The sequence below is a fragment of the Sciurus vulgaris genome (assembly GCF_902686455.1).
Source record: "Sciurus vulgaris genome assembly, chromosome: 5".
In the NCBI taxonomy this organism is placed as follows: Eukaryota; Metazoa; Chordata; class Mammalia; order Rodentia; family Sciuridae; genus Sciurus; species Sciurus vulgaris.
Genome location: NC_136465.1, coordinates 95,163,771 through 95,183,830, shown reverse-complemented (window position 1 = coordinate 95,183,830; position 20,060 = coordinate 95,163,771). Strand labels below are relative to the sequence as shown.

Below are 20,060 nucleotides of genomic sequence, written 5' to 3'. Positions count from 1 at the left end.
AAGAGGAAAAAATCCCTCTAGAACCTTTTTCAATTTTAGAGTTGCCCACATGCCCCAGAAATATCTTCAGACATTTTCAGCTGACCTAACTAGGAGGTGTTACTGGCATCTAGTGGGCAGATGCCAGGGGTGCTGCTGAACAGTCTACAGTGTGAAGGGCAGACTTCCACCACAAAGAATTATTCAACACCAAATGCCCATAGTGCCAAGGTAAAAAAAAAAAAAAAAAAAAAAAAAAAAAAAAAAAAAAAAAAACCTGCTCTAGAGAATGTGCTATTTTGACCTGCAAACTATGAGGTGTCCTCCCAAGGGGAAACATTACCCAGGAGTTTAAAAATATGCTTGGCTGGAGTCCTGGTCTCAGCATGGTTTGCAACACTATCAAAGTGAGTGCAAAGGTTTCAAGAAGGCAGATTACAGGAGCCCCTTGAAGGCAATGTCTGACTAGAGCCTTCAAGCCGCCCACCATGGCCTGGTGCCAGGTGCCACCTCTATACAGCAAGCAGCCTCCTACAGACACCCCCTCTGCCACTGCATCTGCCCCATGACATAGGACACCCCTAGAGTGAAGATGCCCTCTTCTTTGACTTGGAGGCGGCCCTGTTACTTAAAATGTCCTTTTTCTACTTATGTAAGTTTGGATTGTTTCATAACTGGGGATGGCTACATAATTTTCTCCTTAAACTGTCACAGATAATGTTAGTCAACTTTGTAGCTACATTCTCTTCTGTTATGTTTTTCTTGTTATTTATAGACCAATTATCTATGTCTAGGGATAAAAGGATCTTTTTTTAGTTGGTTCATTTTCTGAGAATGCTAGCAAATTTTCTTCGTTGTGTTCGAAAAATACATAGGCAGTTTGTGTACTCTAATTTGCTACAGGAGGGTCACTGATTGCTCATTAGATGTTATATTTGGAAAGATGTCTCTGTTTTCTGCCCCTCAAATGTGGGAGAATTCTATCATTCAATTCACCAAGAGTTAGAGGCCTCAACAATTCTAGATAAGATGGACCAACTTAATAAACACCAGATACAAACTAGAACAAGCATGGGATTCTAAGACTTGGTATGCAGCAGCCATTAAACCAGCCATTAAACCAGCCATTAAAACCAAATTGCTGATTTCCTGTTTCCCTGAGACTACCATATCAGTCACTTAACTCTAGGTTTCACTCTTCTGCTTCAGAGTCCCAGTTTGCTCTGCTGTGCAGTGGCTGAAGATCCCTAGGGACAAAGACTGGCTCCTGAGCACCAGGAAATGGATCTGTTGACATTCAGAGATGTGGCCATTGATTTCACTGAAGAGGAGTGGGAATACCTTCAGCCAGCTCAACAAAACTTATATAGAGATGTGATGTTTGAGAATTAAAGAAACTTGGTCTTCCTGAGTTATATATCTTTCACTTCAGAAAAGTGGTACTGAGAGTAATTCAGTGATATAAAATATTGTGGCCTGACATAGCAGAAGACACAGTTGAGAGTTCTGAAGATCAAGAAGAAATTCAAACTTCAAAATGTTGAAGAAGTTATCAAACAGAAAAGATTTTTCAGAAGCTTAGATTGATTTCTCCTGTTGTCATTGAACATATACTGTCCTTTGTTTATCAAGTTTTCAAATATTTTCAAATCTTCTATTTCTCTCCAGTGATGTCCCAGTTCATTTAAATTAACCAACCAAACTCCTCTTTGCCAGTGAGTGTCAGCATGATCTAAAAGATCTTCTGTTATTTGTGGGTCTTCACATGGTATATGCATATTTTTGGAGAATTCTAGGTCAAACCATTGCAAAAAATTAATATCCTAAATCTGTTCAACATTATTTATATATTTATTCATTAAAATTACTTTATAAATGCTCTTTGTAAATACTTGTAAAGAATTTTCTGAGAAGTGAAACTAAAGATTTTCAATAAATGCTCTTTTTTATACATAAGGATAGTTGAAATCTGTAGTTATATGAAACTGTTTGTAAATAATTTATCTATTGTTATATACAAATTGTTGGTTAAATTTTCCTTTCCTTTTTTCTTTCATTTTATAGGGTAGATTTGATAGTGTCAAACAAGTTTTCTCCCTTCACATATTACTGTTTTATTTTTTGCTGTATTTTATAAATATATGGCAATTTCTATTACTTCAGAAGTTAATACAATATTGAAATTAATATATGCATGATTTTTGTTTCTATTGCCAAAAACTATTTGAGCTTTACCTTGTTTCTATAAATATTAGACCTTCTAATTGAGTTTTGTATTTTATTTATATTGTTTTGTGTCCTGTCTATATACATAGTAATAAATATTTTCCATAGTTAATGTAATAGTGATAGAATCCAGGGGTATTCTATTAATGGACTACACCCCAACCCCTTTCTATCTCATAAAGTTATTGAGGATGGCCTTGAGATTATAAATTTTCTGCCTCAGAACTACACTAATAATTCTAGATTATAAGCAGATTTTATGCATGCCCTTTATCTAAATATTTATGAATTTGTTCTTATTTACAGGATAAAGACCATAGCATTTTAAATTTAACTTTCAAATATTTTACTATTGTTTTTATTTTTATGTGATTCTGAAATTCTATTTGTGACCAAAACCACAAAACAGTGCTTGATCTCCTCAATATATCACATATACTGTTCAGCAATGTTAATTCAAATTGTGATGTGATATATCTGTACAAGGTTTACATCCCAAAAGTCAATAAATCAATTTCCATGTAAAGAAAAAAAAAAAAAAACAAATTGCTGGACCCTGTACTGAATCAAACTTTTATTCAGTAGGCCTGGGGTGGGGCCTTCCAAATAGCATTTTTGATAGGTGATGCTGACGTTGTGGTCACACAGCTAGGTTTAATTCTCTAAATTTTGGTGGTTGGTGGGGGATGGGGTCTCACTACATTTGCCCCATCTGGTCTCAAAAATCCTTAACTCAAGTGATCCTCCTGTCTCAGCCTCCTGAGTTCTGGGATTATAGGCACATACCACTGGATTCAGCTGAGATTTGGTTCGTTTAATAGTTATTCTTATGAACACATCTGAGACTAGAAAACACTAAGTCTTAAACGTTTTTTCAACCTTGCTTATTCAGAGCAACTGTTATGATTTTAAAAACAATTTTTAGAGTTGTAGATAGACAGAATGGCGTTTATTTTTATGTAGTGCTAAGGATTGAACGCAGTGCCAAACACATGCTAGGCAAGTGCTCTGCCACTGAGCTACAGCCCCAACCCTGGTATATTTTTTTTAAATGATTTATTTTATATGAGCTCTTGAAAAAGGCCAATTTAATAATAAATGCTCACCACAAGTATATCTAAACATACAGAAGTCTAGAATTAAAAAAACCAGACTCTTGGGCTTGGGGAGATAGCTCAGTTGGTAAAGTGCAAGACAAGGCCCTGGGTTCAATCCCCAGCACCGCAAAAAACAAAAAACAACAACAAGAAAAATCCAGACTCTAGGTTGTGGGTCTGAGAAGTCACAAAATCTCATTTGTTTAAAATACCAGGTATATACCCTATTAATGATATCATCCCTTTTATGGTTTTGTTATTCAATCTTTTAAACCATTTTTGTTTAAAATAATCACTAAAAATAAGGTAGTATTAGAATTTTTTTCTCCCCACTTTTTCAAACTTTTGTTCTGATGGAAGGTATGTCCGAATGTCCTTGTTTTTTAAACTTTAAAAGTTAAATATTTTTGTGGAGATCAAATTTCTACAAAATAGATGTAAAGTTGATTAACATTTTTCAGAAAATGGAAATTTATAAAGGATTGTCCCATGAGAAACATCACAACTACTGTTTCAACATCACTATTTCATACAAATCAAATTCCATAGTATTTTAATAGGAATAAAGAGTTTAATGATCAAGTCATTATTTAGAGAATGATGAATTAATCAGTAAAATTTCTATGGGATTTCTCTGTGAGTTTAATAAGCTTATAATCATTACAAATCTGCCAGTTGTGCCTCTTTTTCGATGCAGCATGCTTGGGGAACTGTTTTAAATAACATGATTTTCAGGAAGTGTTTGAGGACAGGATAACAAATTTTGCCTGCTATTTCACCTTACTTGTTTGTGAAAGGCTTCCTGAAGCTCTGTGTTGAATGGTTCTGAAGCACATTTTGGTTCAACATGAAAAAGACACTTCATTCGCCATGTCTGCCAGGGGTGTGGCGGGGGCCGTGCCACAAATGCTGTGTGCATCTGTCCCTCCCCTAGGCCGTAGTTCTTTGTTTTCTCGCTCATTTCTTATGTAATTGTGTAAATTAGCCCCTCATATTTACTATGCTGAACTAAGCAATGATGTATAAATACAGTTTCCATATTATATATTTCAAGAAATTTCCTAAGGATTTTGAATTTTATTTCACTATGTTCTTAAAAAGTTCGAAATGTATTTTTCCCAAATAAATGAAACATGTGCTTCTGTGACACAGAAATTGACATCAAAAGCATGGAACAAGGCTAGGGATGTAGTTCAGTGGTAGGGCATGGGCCTAGCACACATGAGATACTGGGTTCAATCCCTAGCACTGGAGGAGGGAAAAAAACAAAGAAAGGACAAATGAAACTTTAAAACGTCTGCATATCAAAGAAAACCATCAACAGAATGAAAAGACAACCTACTAAATTGAAAAAATATTTGCAAATCATGAATCTGTTAAGGTGTTAATATGCAGGATATTTAAATAACTGCTAAAACTAAACAACAAAAAACCCAAACAACTTAAAATAAGATCAAAAGACTTGAACAGACATTTTTTCAAAGAAGATATACAAATGGCCAACAAGCATATAGAGTCTCAATATCACTAATAATCAGAGAAATGCTAATCAAAACCACAACGAATTATCACCTCAAACTCATTAGGATGGCTACTGTTAAAACAAAAACAAAAACAAAAACAAAAACAAACCAGCAAGGAGGCGATAAGAATTTAGAAAAATTGGAACCCTATGTACTGTTGGTCAGGATGTAAGATGGTAAAACTACTATGGAAAACAGTATGGAGATTCCTCAAAGTTTAAAATAGAATTATTTCATCCAGCCATCCCACTTCTAGGTATACCAAAGGCTGAAAAGCAGGATCCTGAAGAGAGATTTGCACACCCACCTCCATTGCAGCATTACACAATAGCCAGAGAAGAAGTAACCCAAATATTCATCAATGGATCACCGAAGAAAATGTGGTGTGTATGTACATATACACAATGGAATATTATTTAGCCTCAAAAAGGAGGAAATCCTATCACATTGAACATCATGGATGAATCTTGATATTATATTAATTGATGAAGTCAGGGGAAAGTGAGGAGTAGGTACAGAGTTTGTTTTGCAGTATGAAAGATCTAGAGAGCTCTTGCACAACAATGTGAACACAATTAACATTACCAAACTCTACATGTGATGGTTAAGATAGTTAATTTTGTTTTTTTTTTTTTTTTTATAATTTGGAAACATTTTAAAAAATGGCTGTGTATTTAGGCAAAGGGATTGGGGAAAAGGTAGAAAGACCTCGAGTAACTCAATAACTCAAACTGTTTGTTAAAATACTCATTTAATAGCACCAATCTGGGCTGCTTGGGTCTGGGTTCTGACTTGGAAGCGGAGCAAATTATTAACTCTGAGCTTCAGTTTCCTCATGTGTAAAATGGGACAATGCTAGCATTCATCTTCAGGGTTGAGACTTGACGTACGTAAAAGGCTGAGGAACTGTGCCTGCCATAGTCAAAATGTAACAAGGGACAGATTTTATTCTTACTCCCTCAGAATTTCAACGACTCAAAAGGAATATAAACTGGTACCAGGAACACTGTGCCAAGTATAACCACATTGAAATTTGACTCATGCATCCAAGAGGTATTTAGAAGAATGCTAAACACACTGAATCATTCCTGAGTCAGTTGTTTCACAGGTAAATCACTGATTGAGGCAATGCACATACACACATACACACAAAAACTTGAAAATTCTGAAGTCAGAAAAGCTGCTATCCTTTTTTATCTTAATAATGTAACATAAATAGGTTCGTAGAGATTTTATATTTTAAAAAGTGTTTTTCAGAAAATAAGAAAAAGTGATATACTATCATATAATGGGAAGTTCAGTGTCAAATTGTATTGCATTTAATAATCTAAATGTCTGGTACTGGTAAAAGGGCAGCCAGACTAATGCAACAGTCCTTCCTCTTCCCACCTGTGGCTGTGACCACCTCCTTCCCAAACAGTTCTCAGAATGTGTAAGAAGTTAGTAGATGGTAAAGATAACATTTCAAATCATTGGGAAAAGAAAGTACTATTTACGAAATGGTTGCAGAGCACAGGTATAATATGAAGTAAAGAAAAGTAGACTTCTGTGTCTCACTAAAGACCAAAATATATTTCAGCTAGATCCAAAAGTCTCAAATGTAAAACCATGAAACCACATGACACTAAGAAGAAAGCTTAGGTGTGTATTGGATCTTGAGGTGGAAAAGGTGGTCTTCTTGAACACAAAGCAAATAAAGAAATTAGGAAAGAAAATATTGACATTTAACCAAGCAAAAATTAATTCAAAAGAATATTGTGTACAGACTTTAAGGCAGGTGGCCAATTTCGATCCAGCAATTACACTTAGAGAAATTCATCCTAAACAGAATCAGAGGCACACAGCAAACACTTGTGCAGAAGGATGTTAATGGACATATTTCCCATGATAATGAAACTTTCCAAACATTCTAAATGTTCCATAATAAACATTTAAAATGGTTGGTGCTCTGTTCCAAAATCATGCTGGACAAATGGAGAAGTGGCAATAAAAGCATAATTAGAAATGTAACTATGAATATAATTGGCCAAAAAAAGTTGAAAATGATTACTCAAGAAAATAAGAATGAGACCCCAGGTAGTGCTTTCTTCTTTTTTTTGTACTTTTACACCTTCAGATATAATCTGACCTTTAGCTAATGTATGCACTACTTGCATATTAAAAAAAAAACAAAAAACCCACAGGCATAAAATTGTACAAACAGGATTCTACCTTTAAAAAAAATCATTAGGATACAAAGGCCTAGAAGAATATTCAAGTGCTGATTTTTCACTAGGTGGAACAATTAGAGACAATTTTTGTTACTGTTTTAGCATCTTTTTGTATATTGAGTTTTCAAAGTGAACAGAAAGTTCTTTTATAATCAGAAAAAAATAGTGGTACTGGGAATTGAACCCACGGGTACTCTACCACTGAGTTACATCCCAAGCCCTATTAATTTTTTTTCGTACTGGGATTGAACTGAGGGGTGTTTAACCACTGAACCACATTCCCAGCCCTTTTTTAAAATTTCGAGTCAGGGCCTCATTGAGTTGCTGAGCCTGGCTTTGAACTTGTGATCCTCCTGCTTCAGCATTCCAAGCTGTCCTTTTTATTTTTTTTATTTTGAGACAGAGTCTAAGTGGTCCAGGCTGGCCTTAACTTGCAATCCTCTTATCTCAGCCTCCTGAGTTGTTGGGATTACAGGCATGTGCCACCATGCCCTGCAGAAGAAAATATTAAAAACGAAATATGCTATTACAAAGAGTATTCTTTCAGATACTTGAATTTTCATTATTTTAGGTCGTCATGTCCATCTTTTTATTCCCAAGAACAAATATTTCAGATGCTATAATTGAACGCTTCTTGACCTTTGTTAAACAGAACACCAAATCATTAATGATCAGCTGATTATGTGCTATTGGTTGAGATATCAATTCTAATTAAGAGGGGAAGCCTTTGGAGTTATTCCGTGTCAACCAAATATTAAATGAGATTTAAGAGTTCTATTCAGTTGTAAGTTTTCATCATCTAGGTTTCTCATCTTAGTGTAGGCTTTTAAACATCAAGTTAGGTGGATGTGCAGAAGATTTCTTCCTGTACAGAAGTAAATGTGAGTAGTTCCACCTGAAGGTCAGACCAGAGCTAGGGTTGCCCAAGAAACAGTGAACTCAAGCCCAGAAACCCAGAGCCAGTGAGAGTTTAAGACAGCTCTTTATCGGCCCTCTCAACACAGCTGCCTTAGCAATGGACAAGAACTCACAGTGACTGGATAGGAAACAAAAAAGATGGCTAAAGTGGAAAAAGTGTTCCACAACTTGCTACTTCTAGAAAATAAAACAACCAAAACTCAAAATATGCAAGACTCACACGCCAACACCCACAATTCCAGGAAGTTGGCCATCATGAATCACAAGCTTTCCATGGGCCCTTCTGCATACATTCCATTACATTCCTTCGTGGCCGTAGGCTGTCCAGCTGTTGGCTATTTCTGACTTTTTCTTTAAGGATGACTTTGAAGCTCATTTTAACTTATCTAGCCAGGATTTCAATGTTCTAAAGGGAGTGGAGATGAGTAGTGGGCTCTGCCTCCATCCTGAGACTCTGCTCCCCACCCCACTTCCTTAGGAAGAGCCCAAGAATGAGAGGTCTGTGGGTGTCCATTTATTGTGACAGCAGGATCAGTGAGTGGTTCCAAAGTGTGGTCCTTGGGCCAGAAGCACCAGCACCACTGGCTACTTACTAGTAATGCTTAATGAGCCACACCTCAGACCACCTGAATCAGACACCAGGGTAGGGTTGTAACCTGATTAGCAAGCTCCAGGTGATTCTCATGCATTCAAGTTGGAGACCCACGGGTTGGAAAGAATAAAGGGAACAAAAAGCCAGAATAAGGTAAGTCTTGGAGATTATATAGAAGCAGAGATGAAGCCTGCCCTTGCTAGGCTCTCTTAGCTCTTGCTCATTCCTTTTAAGTGTCAAGGGCCCTATTCTATGGTTACTACCTTCCATGGTCTCCTCCACAAAACTGGTGTCTTAGGAGCAGGGACTATTAAGGCTGAGCTCAGCACAGGATGAGTGAGATCTTAAATTGGAAAAAATGGTATCTTTTGATGTTCCCAGCACACCCCCCCGCCTGCAAAAAAAAGCCTTTAGATTTCCTCTTTAGCAAATCAAACTGCTTACCTCTTTGTGTAGTTCACATACACCTTCCCAGACACAATCCCTTGATGAGGTTCTCTTATACTTTGCCATTAGTTATATATCTCTATTATTTGGGTTGAACTTTTGGGAAGCTTAAATTACTCTTCTATTACATATATATTTATTCTTTTACTAACTGAAAGATGGGATTCTATATGACGATCATTCCCAACTTTACTGTCACATTATAGATCACTAGGAAATCAATGTCAACCAAGTTGATCCAGAGGCCTGAATCAATGGACCTATTTTAGTACTCTATTTTCTACTAAAAAATAGAGATGCTCTCTATCTACTAGGATTGCCAGTTATAAAATGCACACTGGGAACTTCTGAGGGTCACTGTGGAGAAAGGGTCCACCAGGGGCTAAAACCAGTTGGTGGAAACAGGGAGAGTCCAAGGGACAGAGCGCTGACATCAGGCTGTGATATGAGCTGGAAGAAACCTTTATTGGTTAAAACACTGAGACTCTGAAGTTGTGGCAGCAAGGAAAGCCTGGTGAACATACCCCACATGTATGCAGTAACACTGTTCAGCATAGCCCCCTGCTCAGGGGCTTGAGAACATAGGGTCTTTTCCCTACCTATTTTATACATTAGAAAGTAGCTAAGTGCCAGGGTGGTGGTGCAGGCCTGTAACCCCAGCTACTTTGCAGGCTGAGGCATAGTGAGACCCTGCCTCGAAAAGGGGATGTAGTTTAATGGTAGAGAGCCCTGAGTTTGATCCCCAGTCTCTGTGTCTGTCTCTCTTTCTCATACACATACATAATTAAGGACACACTTTTTGAAAGAAGTATATCACATTATTAAAAAACCCCACAAACTAGTAATTGTTATAAAATATAATTTAACTTTTTATTATTTACCACAAAAATTTAAAAATATCAATATACAGACAAGAGCAAGTGAACTGGAAAGAGCTAAAAACTGTATAAAAGGCAAATCTACACTTGAGAACATACAAGCACTCGGGTTCAGAAAGCCTACTCCAGGTTGGATGGGTTTTCTAAGGTCAGTTCTTATTTGCAGCACAACTGGGAAGCTCCCACACCAAAGTTCTTATATTATGTGAGAAGGCGCTCCCCAGACTTCCCTTGGAAAGCATTTCTCATCAACCAACCCACACCAGAGAAGCTGACTCATTCTAGGCACAGAAATCATTAATGTCTCTCTCAGGCCCCACAGAAGGAGCTTGGGAAAATTAATCTAATGAAAACACAGCTCTGTGAGAAAAGAAAAGTGGCACCTAGTGGCCACTTAGCAGTCTTTCTTTATGGCTTCTTATAATTCTCTTGACCCTGCTTTGCCATGAACACCATTTGGAAAATTCGAGTTTCCAATTCTAGAGCCCGCGATGACCTACTGGAGTGGCAGGCACATCTCTAAAGCAGGATCTGAAATAGACACCACCAAACAAGGTCTGGTAGCATGGCGTGGGCTAGTTCACGTCCTGGTGCCCTGGACTCCACAGAACAGGACTCAGAACAGAAGTTAATTTACAGGAGAAAAAAGTAATATGGTCTTTTCTGTTGTCACCATACATACACACTTCCCTTCAATATCATTATTTACTAAAGCTCTCTGTTTCCCAAAGGATTTTCAAATTCAGTGACAACCAGATGATGTCAACCTATAATTAAAGTTTTATTTGATGTCAGGCTACCATCATGTAGCAAAACATCCAATCACATTTTTAAGCTTACTATTATCAAATTTTAAAATCTGGCATATGACTAGAAGCTCACAGTTATTTGTATTTAATTACAGATCAAAAAACCAGGTTGACTGTTTTACAGTAGGCAAACACTAGTAGTCTGAAAAAAGATCAATAAATTATCTTTCAAACAGTAGAGGTAAATATCATCCTTATGGTATAACCTTTGGTCTGCTTTAATAATATCCACGTAATGAAATGATCTAGAGCAGCACTGTCCAAAAGAAATGTGTGGATAATTTTTAAAAAGTTTGAGTAGCCACATTAAAGTAAAAAGATAAAAATAAATTTTTAATGTTTTACTTAATTCAGTATACCCAAAATAACATTTGAATATGTAATCATCATAAAATTAATGTGCTACTTTACATTTTTTGTAATACTAAGTCCATGAAATCTGGTTTGTATTTGATGTTTACAACACCTCAGTTTGTACTAGCCTTGCTGCAAGTGTTCAATGCCACATGTAGCCAAGTGGCTACAGTAAAGGACAGTCCAGTTCTAGGTCCATTCCAGTGCTCAAGTCCTGTGGATCCGAATCAGTCACAGTTGGCAGTAAACTTAGAAAGCAAACTTTTTTTTTTTTAACAAGTGAGGAAACTGAGGTACAGAGTTTTAAATGGCTTGCTTGAGGTTACACAGCTAAAATCTGGCTAAACAGGGACTCTTCCCACTGCTATGATACAGGTTAACTCTCAGGGTTAGAAAAAAAATTACTGTCTTTGATACTAGCATGTAATTTATAGATGTATTATTTCTTGCCAAAATTCAAGATGTTAACTTACAGGAGAAAACAGTAATAGGCATAATCCATGTAAATATTTTACTCCTAATTGAATGAATTTTGGAGACCATATTAAATGTGGGAGAACCACAGTATCATACAAAGCATGGATGGGCTGGATTCTGGGTCCAGGACAAGAGGATCTGTAGAAAAATTAGAGTGGGCTAAAAAATAAAACAATCTATCTGCACAGAGCATTCAAAGGGCTATCTGCCAGCTGGACTATGGAATAACCCCTCCTTTTGCAAAGAGAAAACTGCCACTGTGCAGGGCAGCAATGACTGCATCCAGAAGCTCTGCCCCTCAAATCATGAGGGTTTGCCCCTCCTGTTTTTGAGGCCATCCCATAGTGACGACATAGCCTACCACCAGGGAACCTGCAATGGTGCAGTCCCCTTACAAACAAAAACAAAACAAACAAACAACAACAACAACAAAAAACAAAACAGCTCTATTGATGGGCAGGCAGAGGGGCCATGTGCTCTTTCATGCTTCTTTCAACTTAGCTCTACTGCTGGGGTTGCAGCACATCAATCCTCCCCCACCTTGAAGGGTTTCTGCAGCTTGTTATAAACCTGGCTGTCTCTCAAGGCCTCAAATGTCAGCCTAAGAAGGGTGCTGATCCCTGATGTTGCTGGAACACACCATATTGGCTCAAGAACACAGTGTGCCAGTACATGCTTACCTACACAGCCACTGAAAATTTCACACTTGAAAGAAATATTTACTTTTGGTTACTGCCTGTTGGTATGTCTCCCATTAACACATTGGATGAAAGTTCTCATTCATCACCTACAGCCTATAGGAATACCATGAAGGTCAAAATAACACATTGCTTTGGTGAGGGACTCAGAGGGAAATTTGCTGGAAAGGTATAGCACCATATGGAGAAAAGTGAATTTGAACCCTCCATTGGAGCCAGAGGGCTTCCCTCTTAGTTCCCCAGCCTATCCTTCTTTCATTTGTAAGATACACAAGAAAAGATATGGGAACACATTTGGTAAACTGTAAAGAGATCTTAAAACACAAGGTATTTACAAAGTATGATTCCCCAAAAAGGTAGACACATAGAATTTTAAATAATCTCAGTTCTTATACTCAATTTGAGCTACTTCTGGATTAATTACTATTTAATGCTTTCCAAAATTTTAACTGTAACTAAAAAATTGGTTTTAAAATGCATTCTCATTGCCTAGATTTAAAAAATGTACTTAACATTTACTTCATTTCCTTTTCTTACAGGCATAACTATAATTACCTAGAAACTATAATAATCTAGAAAGCTACAACTATTGCCTGGATCCACTAATCGTTTAGCCAGTGAGGCCATTGCTTTGCAAATGTGAATAAAGAAACCAGTTTACACACATTAAACATTTTTAAAAATCTCTGAATTTAATGTATGACTTTACCCAGGACATTTAATCTGTCTGGACCTACTTCTTCCTAATCATGTTTTCAACAGGAAAAGTCTGTTCTATCTGTAATGAAAATCTTGAGTGCTTATATTAAGAGTCAATCTTGTTAATCAACAAGATCTAGGATCTAACATTCTTCTCTGTAAACAAAGTTGAAACTCTTTTTTGGCTTTTTCTGTTTTAAATAAGAATTCATCTCACTTAAAATTCATCTGAAAGTGCTTGACTGAGATAAATATCCTGTTTTCTTACCAAATTCTACAAAGACTGATTATAATATTCATCATGATTATTACTATAAGTTGCACTGTCCCTGTAAGTGTACAAGCACTCACTGTTTTCTTAGAATGAATGTCCTGTCCTCAGTTAAGGAAATGCTCAAGAAATGGAATTGTTCCAAATTACACAAACCTGTATCACAAATCTGCAGTAAATAAATCCTGACACAGGAAAATGTCAATGTTAAATTTTCCAAACTCAAAACCACATAAAAAAATAATAAAGTCAAAACAATAGATATGTGATGGTATTGGTCAGAAATATTTTAGTTAAAAATATGGCAGCTAGTGGGTTTAAAGCTATTCACGGCATAAAGGGGTCTTTAATAAACTGATTAGTTCTCTTTGGAGGAAAATAGATCTTCCCACATCCCTGTTGACAGTAAGGTGCAAATCTATAAAAACTGGTAGACCATCAGTAAAACACGAAACCAGTATCCATACAGTACTGAAGAATAGACAGTGTTTCCTAAATGAAATGCTTGAAAACGTTCCTCATTTTTGGAGATAAAAGTCAAATGCTACAGTGTCCACTGGATGTCACTGAAGTCCCCGGGGTCTCCTAGGCCCCCCTCTGCTTCTAAGTAGTTCATGAAAGCAGCCATGGCTGTGTCCTCATTGTCACACAGGGCATCGAAATCCAGCTGTGCACTGTCACCTATTGAATTAAAATGCAGGCTTGCATAAGTAAAGGTTACCTAAGTTGCACATTTCACAAACTTGGAGGTTGAATCAAAAATGGCAAAGAGGGGGTGAGGGGAAGAGTAGAAGTGTAGGAGATTGGACAATGGAGGGAAGGGAGAGGGATAAACAAAGGCAAGACAGTGGAATGAATCGGACATAATTTTCCCATGTATGTATATGAAAATAACTGAATCCCATCTCTGTGAACATCTATAATAGAAGTAGAACAAGGTATAATCCACGCTTGTATAATTATATAAAAATGGCTTCTGCTATTAAATGTAACTAAAAATAACTAATAAATTAAAATTATGAAATACAAAAAAAAAAAAAAAAAAAAAAAAAAAAAGGCCAAACAAGGCAGGGATACCATGCAATGTACTTCTAGAATGTGAAACATATGTCTAAAACTGCCCAAACCCGATATATTTTTACAAAGGTTACCAATTTTTATAACAATCTGATGTTAGATAAACTGCATTTAATTCATCCAATCTACAGACACTTTCTAATAGAAGATGGTACTGCTAAAGGGCACAGACTCTCGAACTGTTGAAGTTAGGGCCTCTGGGGGTATGTTGGGGGAGCCTGGTAGGACAAATTTAACTTTAATCTGCTTTGAGAAAAATTTCCATTTGTTTAATGCTAAAAGGAGGGGGCTGAGACAAAAGTATTATCTTCCAAAAAATCTGAATTTTTTTTACAGGTGGATAACCAGATTTCTAACTGAAAAAATATATGAAGAACCATGGAAATGGCATTCAAATTAGAGATAGGAAGAGGTTCTAGAAATTAAGGGTTAAAACACAGATAAAGATTAACCGGTTTCTGCATATCTTTCAAAGCACAATGGAATTTAAGATGATTTCTATGTAGTTCTCGGTGTGAAGCTGAATCAAATTCCTTGATTCTCTTTAACATAGGCTTTCTAGAGAGCAATGTCAGTTATAGGGGTATGAAATCCTTTCATTCATTTTACTAAAATGAATGTCCACATCTTATACTTCTTTTTGTGATATGTATCCTTTAAAAAATTCTTGGTAATTCTTGAATGGATATTTTCCCCCCTAGACAGAAATACCTTAATTTTATTTAAATCACATGTATTCAGCAACATCTATAACTGCATAAACAACCAAATTCTTCATGGTGGGTTCTTTAAGTCACATGCCTTTTAAAATCAAGAGTATGATTATTCTATTTAGGATTTGGAATGAGAAAATCTTAGTTTTAAAAAATTGTTTGCTTCTTCAGAAATCTCCTGTGCCTGAAAAGAGTAAGAGGGAGTTTCCGGAAAAGGAACGTGGCCAGCCGATGCCAAGGAGACTTACTAAGGAGTGGTTCCTGAGAGCTCTGGTTTTGCCTGGTCGTCTGTAGGTCCCCTGTTTCAGAAGGACTCTGTGAAAACAACTCTTGATTTGACATCTGAAAAACACAGAATAATGAATAGTTAGGTTTCCACTAGAGTGAAATAAAAACCTCTTGGCAGTTATCAGACATGGGCCCCCTCCTGGCCAAGCACTCCATGTGCATCATTTCATTTTATTTTTCAAATGTGGGGAATCTGAAGTCTAAAGGATCTATTGTCTTTCCCAAGGTGTTGTGGCCATGATTCCAAAGCAAGGCTACTTGGCTCCAAAGCCACCACTCGAGGTACATACTACAAGGCAAAATTTTACATGGAGAAGGAAAAGTTTATGACCACAGATGCCTGTTGTCAAAGTCATCTCAGTTTAAAAATAAATGATGGCAAAACTACGCTTCCTGTGAAACGACTGAGGAAGACTGCTTTGGAGTGGGGAACAGATTAGAGCAGATCCTTTTACCAAAAAGTTTTATACTGTTACATGCAAAACAATCTAATATTCAACATAGCTCACAAATCATTTGCCTGTATGGTTGTATTAAGTTGATGTATTTTATCTACAGAAAACCTATGTAGAGTATGCTACCGGAGATTTTTTTATTACAATACCTTAAATCTGTTTCCTAGTAATATTGCCTCAGTTGCTAAATGATGAATAAATGAATAAACACATCAGAAGACTTACACTCTTACATGAATACTATATAATATTTGTATATTTAGGTTTTTGTCCCTGGTCAGATAAAAATTATTTTCTCTTATATTCTTATATTACCTGTTTACATATTCATTTAGGACTTTTTGTTGTGTGTACCGTATTAGAATTATGTTGTATTTTCATCTTCTAGTTGGGTACTATGTTTAGTCATTTTTGTATATGCAACGGTACATTTCAATTAGCTAGTGTGTGTTTAATTGAATGAAATGGCATGGCTGGGGGTAGCTCAGTGGTAAGCATTTATGAGGACTTGGATTTGAATCCCAGCACACACACACAAAGGTACTAAACATTACCTAATTTTTTTTCTTGTGGCTTATTTTTTCAAGCCACAGGAATACATTTCATCTACTGATTTAGAGCCTAACTATAATAACAGCTATCATTGAGTGCCTAATATGTGCCAACCCTGTTTTAAGAGTTCTTGTTTTTGTGTTAAATCATCTAATTCTCACATTCCTTCAGGGGATATAGTATCATCCCTGCTTTATAAATGAGGACATGGAGGCACAGAGAGTTTAAGTAACAAACCCAAGGCGACGTAGCAGTGTCTGAGTCACAGCTTCGACCCAGATGGTATTCTAACAACTTCACCCTTAACCACTATTCTAAACTTTGATGACTCTTTTAAACCACTGAGTTGCCAGAAAGAATTCATTTATTTTACATGATGACTTCTTTTCTCAAAAGAAATAATGAAGAGCAAATTTTATGATGCATTGTCATCTGAGTGTACTTACGTTCCTGCAGGTCATACTGTGATTCTCTCTCATGGGCTCTGTTGGACTTGAATCATCAAGGGACGAGGACTGTAACCTTTAGAAAGTGACACATGAAACATTTCCTCTATTTACATATTTTTAGGACAGATTTACATACTTTCGTTCTATTTACATATATTTGTCTCCGAATACATAGAATACAGCATGGAACTTGAGACTGAATATTGTAATCAGTCTAACTTGTTAGGTGCCACACTTACTTTTGACCTGGAGTGCTGAAAGTAAACAGTGAGGTAAAGCTGTGGGACAAAGGCCCTTGAATAAACCTGACACCTAATAGTACTGCAGAGTAACAAAAGGAGAGCAGTGTAAACCAGTCACTTGGATCAAAACTCAGTCCTTGCCAAGACTTCAAAGGGAAACTGAGTCAAAGATTGACTAACATTCTATAACCATTTTCAAGTGAGAAATACCATTTTTACCCCCCAAAATCCCCAGGTACAGAATCAAACACACGCAGACAGAAGAGACTGGCATAACTTTACATCTTTTTGTATTCTCAAGAAAGTTGGTAAGAAATTACAGAGAAGAAACTAAAAAAAACATGAGAAGGAAGGCTTGGGGGTATAGCTAGAGGATTTTCCACAGGACAGTCCATGTAAATAGCTCAGCCAGCTTTTCATTTTGTGGTTCATGCCCCGCTCCACCTCCACCAGTTTTATTAAAGTATAACTGACAAATTGTATACATTTATGATGTACAAAATGTTTGATGTAGGTACACATGGGAAGATGACTAACTCTAACATAATCGCTTCATACCTCTTTTGTGGTAAGAACACTTAATATCCACTCACTTAGCAAATACATACAGTACATATTTACATCATATGTATATATGTTCTCATACATATTTTCAAATACATACAGTACATTATTATTAACCATACTCACCATTTTTCACAACAGACCTCCAGAACTTATTCACCTTCTTATTGAAACTTTGTACCTGTTGACCAATATTTCCCTAACCCCCATTCCTCATAACCACCAATCTACTTCTATGATTTTTTCTTTTTAAAGATCCCACATATAAGATCATGCCACACAGTCTGGTCTTTCTGTGCCTGAGTATTTCACTTAGAATAACATCTGTCCTCAAGGTTCATCTGTGTTGTTGCAACCAACAGGGTTTTATTCCTTTTTATAACCGAATAGTGTTCCACAGTTCCTTTCATTCACTGAAGGTCACTTAGGTTGATTTGGATTATTGTGAATAATCCAGAAAATGTGGGAGTGCAGATACTGCTTTCATTTCCTTTGGACGTGGGATTGCTGGATCATATGGAAGTTCTATTTTTAATTGTGTGAGAAGCCTCCATACTATTTTCAATAACGGCTGCACTTAGATTCCACCAACAGTTTGCAAGGGCTCCCGTTTCTCCACATCCTCAGCAATATTTGCTGTCTTTCACCATTTTTATAATGGACACTCTAACTGGAGTGAGGTGATAGGTCACTGTGGTTTTGTTTTATATGTCCCTGATGATGTGAGATTGAACATTTTTTTTCATATTTTGGTCATCAGTATATCTTTTGAGCATTGTCTATATACTTGCTCATTTTATTTTTATTGTAAACAAATGGGATACATGTTGTTTCTCTATTTGCACGTGGAGTCAAGGAATACCATTTGTGTAATCATAAATTTACATAGGGTAATGTTGTTTGATTCATTCTGTTATTTTTTCCCTTCCCCCCACCCCTCCCACCCCTCTTTTCCCTCTATACAGTCCTTCCTTCCTCCATTCTTGCCCCCCTCCCTAACCCTAACTCTAACTCTTCCCACCCCCCATTATATGTCATCATCCACTTATCAGCGAGATCATTCGTCTTTTGGTTTTTTGAGATTGGCTTATCTCACTTAGCATGATATTCTCCAATTTCATCCATTTGCCTGCAAATGCCATCATTTTATCATTCTTCATGGCCGAGTAATATTCCATTGTATATATATGCCACAGTTTCTTTATCCATTCATCAACTGAAGGGCATCTAGGTTGGTTCCACAATCTGGCTATGGTGAATTGAGCAGCTATGAACATTGATGTGGCTGTATCTCTGTAGTATGCTGATTTTAAGTCCTTTGGGTGTAGACCAAGGAGTGGGATAGCAGGGTCAAATGGTGGTTCCATTCCAAGCTTTCTGAGGAATCTCCATACTACTTTCCAGAGTGGCTGCACTAGTTTGCAACCCCACCAGCAATGTATCAGTGTACCTTTTTCCCCACATCCTCGCCAACACTATTGTTGCTTGTGTTCTTGAAAATCGCCATTCTAATTGGGGTGAGATGAAATCTTAGGGTAGTTTTGATTTGCATTTCTCTTATTACTAGAGATGTTGAACATTTTTCCATATGTTTGTTGATTGCTTGTACATCTTCTTCTGTGAAGTGTCTGTTCATTTCCTTAGCCCATTTGTTGACTGGATTATTTGTATTCTTGGTGTAGAGTTTTTGAGTTCTTTATAGATTCTGGAAATTAGCACTCTATCTGAAGTATGGGTGGCAAAGATTTTCTCCCACTCTGTAGGCTCTCTCTTCACATTACTGATAGTTTCCTTTGCTGAGAGAAAGCTCCTTAGTTTGAATCTATTCCAGTTGTTGATTCTTGCTTTTATTTCTTGTGCTATGGGAGTCCTGTTAAGGAAGTCTGATCCTAAGCCAACAAGTTGAAGATTTGGATCTACTTTTTCTTCTGTAAGATGCAGGGTCTCTGGTCTGAATCCGAGGTCCTTGATCCATTTTGAGTTGATTTTTGTGTAGGGTGAGAGATAGGGGTTTCATTTCATTCTGTTGCATATGGTTTTCCAGTTTTCTCAGCATGATTTGTTGAAGAGGCTATCTTTTCTCCATTGCATATTTTTGGCACCTTTGTCTAGTATAAGAAAATTGTATTTATTTGGGTTTGTGTCAGTGTCCTCTATTCTGTACCATTGATCTACCTTTCTATTTTGGTACCAATACCATGCCGTTTTTGTTACTATTGCTTTGTAATAGAATTGAATATCTGGTATTGCGATAGCCACTGCTTCGCTCTTTCTACTGAGGATTGCTTTAGCTATTCTGGGTTTCTTATTCTTCCAGATGAATTTCATAATTGCTTGCTCTATTTCTGTAAGGTACGTCATTGAGATTTTAATTGGAATTGCATTGAATCTGTATAGCACTTTTGGTAGTATGGCCATTTTGACAATATTAATTCTTCCTATCCAAGAACGTGGGAGATCTTTCCATCTTCTAAGGTTTTCTTTAATTTCTTTCTTTAGTGTTCTGTAGTTCTCATTGTAGAGGTCTTTCACCTCTTTTGTG

At 36.7% G+C, this 20,060-nt stretch overlaps 1 protein-coding gene and 1 long non-coding RNA gene across 6 annotated transcripts in view; one reads left to right on the top strand and one right to left on the bottom strand.

Moving 5' to 3' along the window:
• The first annotated feature begins 262 nt into the window (after window positions 1–262).
• Window positions 263–15,937, top strand: LOC306660850. The gene is made up of 2 exons (XR_013763756.1): window positions 263–631; window positions 15,140–15,937. It is a non-coding gene; the product is annotated as an uncharacterized lncRNA (long non-coding RNA).
• The window catches only part of BMAL2 (basic helix-loop-helix ARNT like 2), a 92,952-nt gene continuing 78,960 nt past the window's right edge, over window positions 6,069–20,060 (bottom strand). For 4 of the 5 annotated variants that reach the window (XM_079139373.1, XM_079139374.1, XM_079139375.1 and 1 more), the window contains 4 exons: window positions 16,710–16,785; window positions 15,217–15,310; window positions 11,932–13,859; window positions 6,069–11,900 (listed from right to left, as the gene is read on the bottom strand). In XM_079139373.1, the coding sequence (XP_078995499.1) occupies window positions 13,723–13,859; window positions 15,217–15,310; window positions 16,710–16,785 (307 nt within the window). In that variant the 3' untranslated portion in view covers window positions 6,069–11,900; window positions 11,932–13,722. The remainder of the gene's footprint in view (window positions 11,901–11,931; window positions 13,860–15,216; window positions 15,311–16,709; window positions 16,786–20,060) is intronic. The other variant, XM_079139377.1, reaches the window with a different exon arrangement.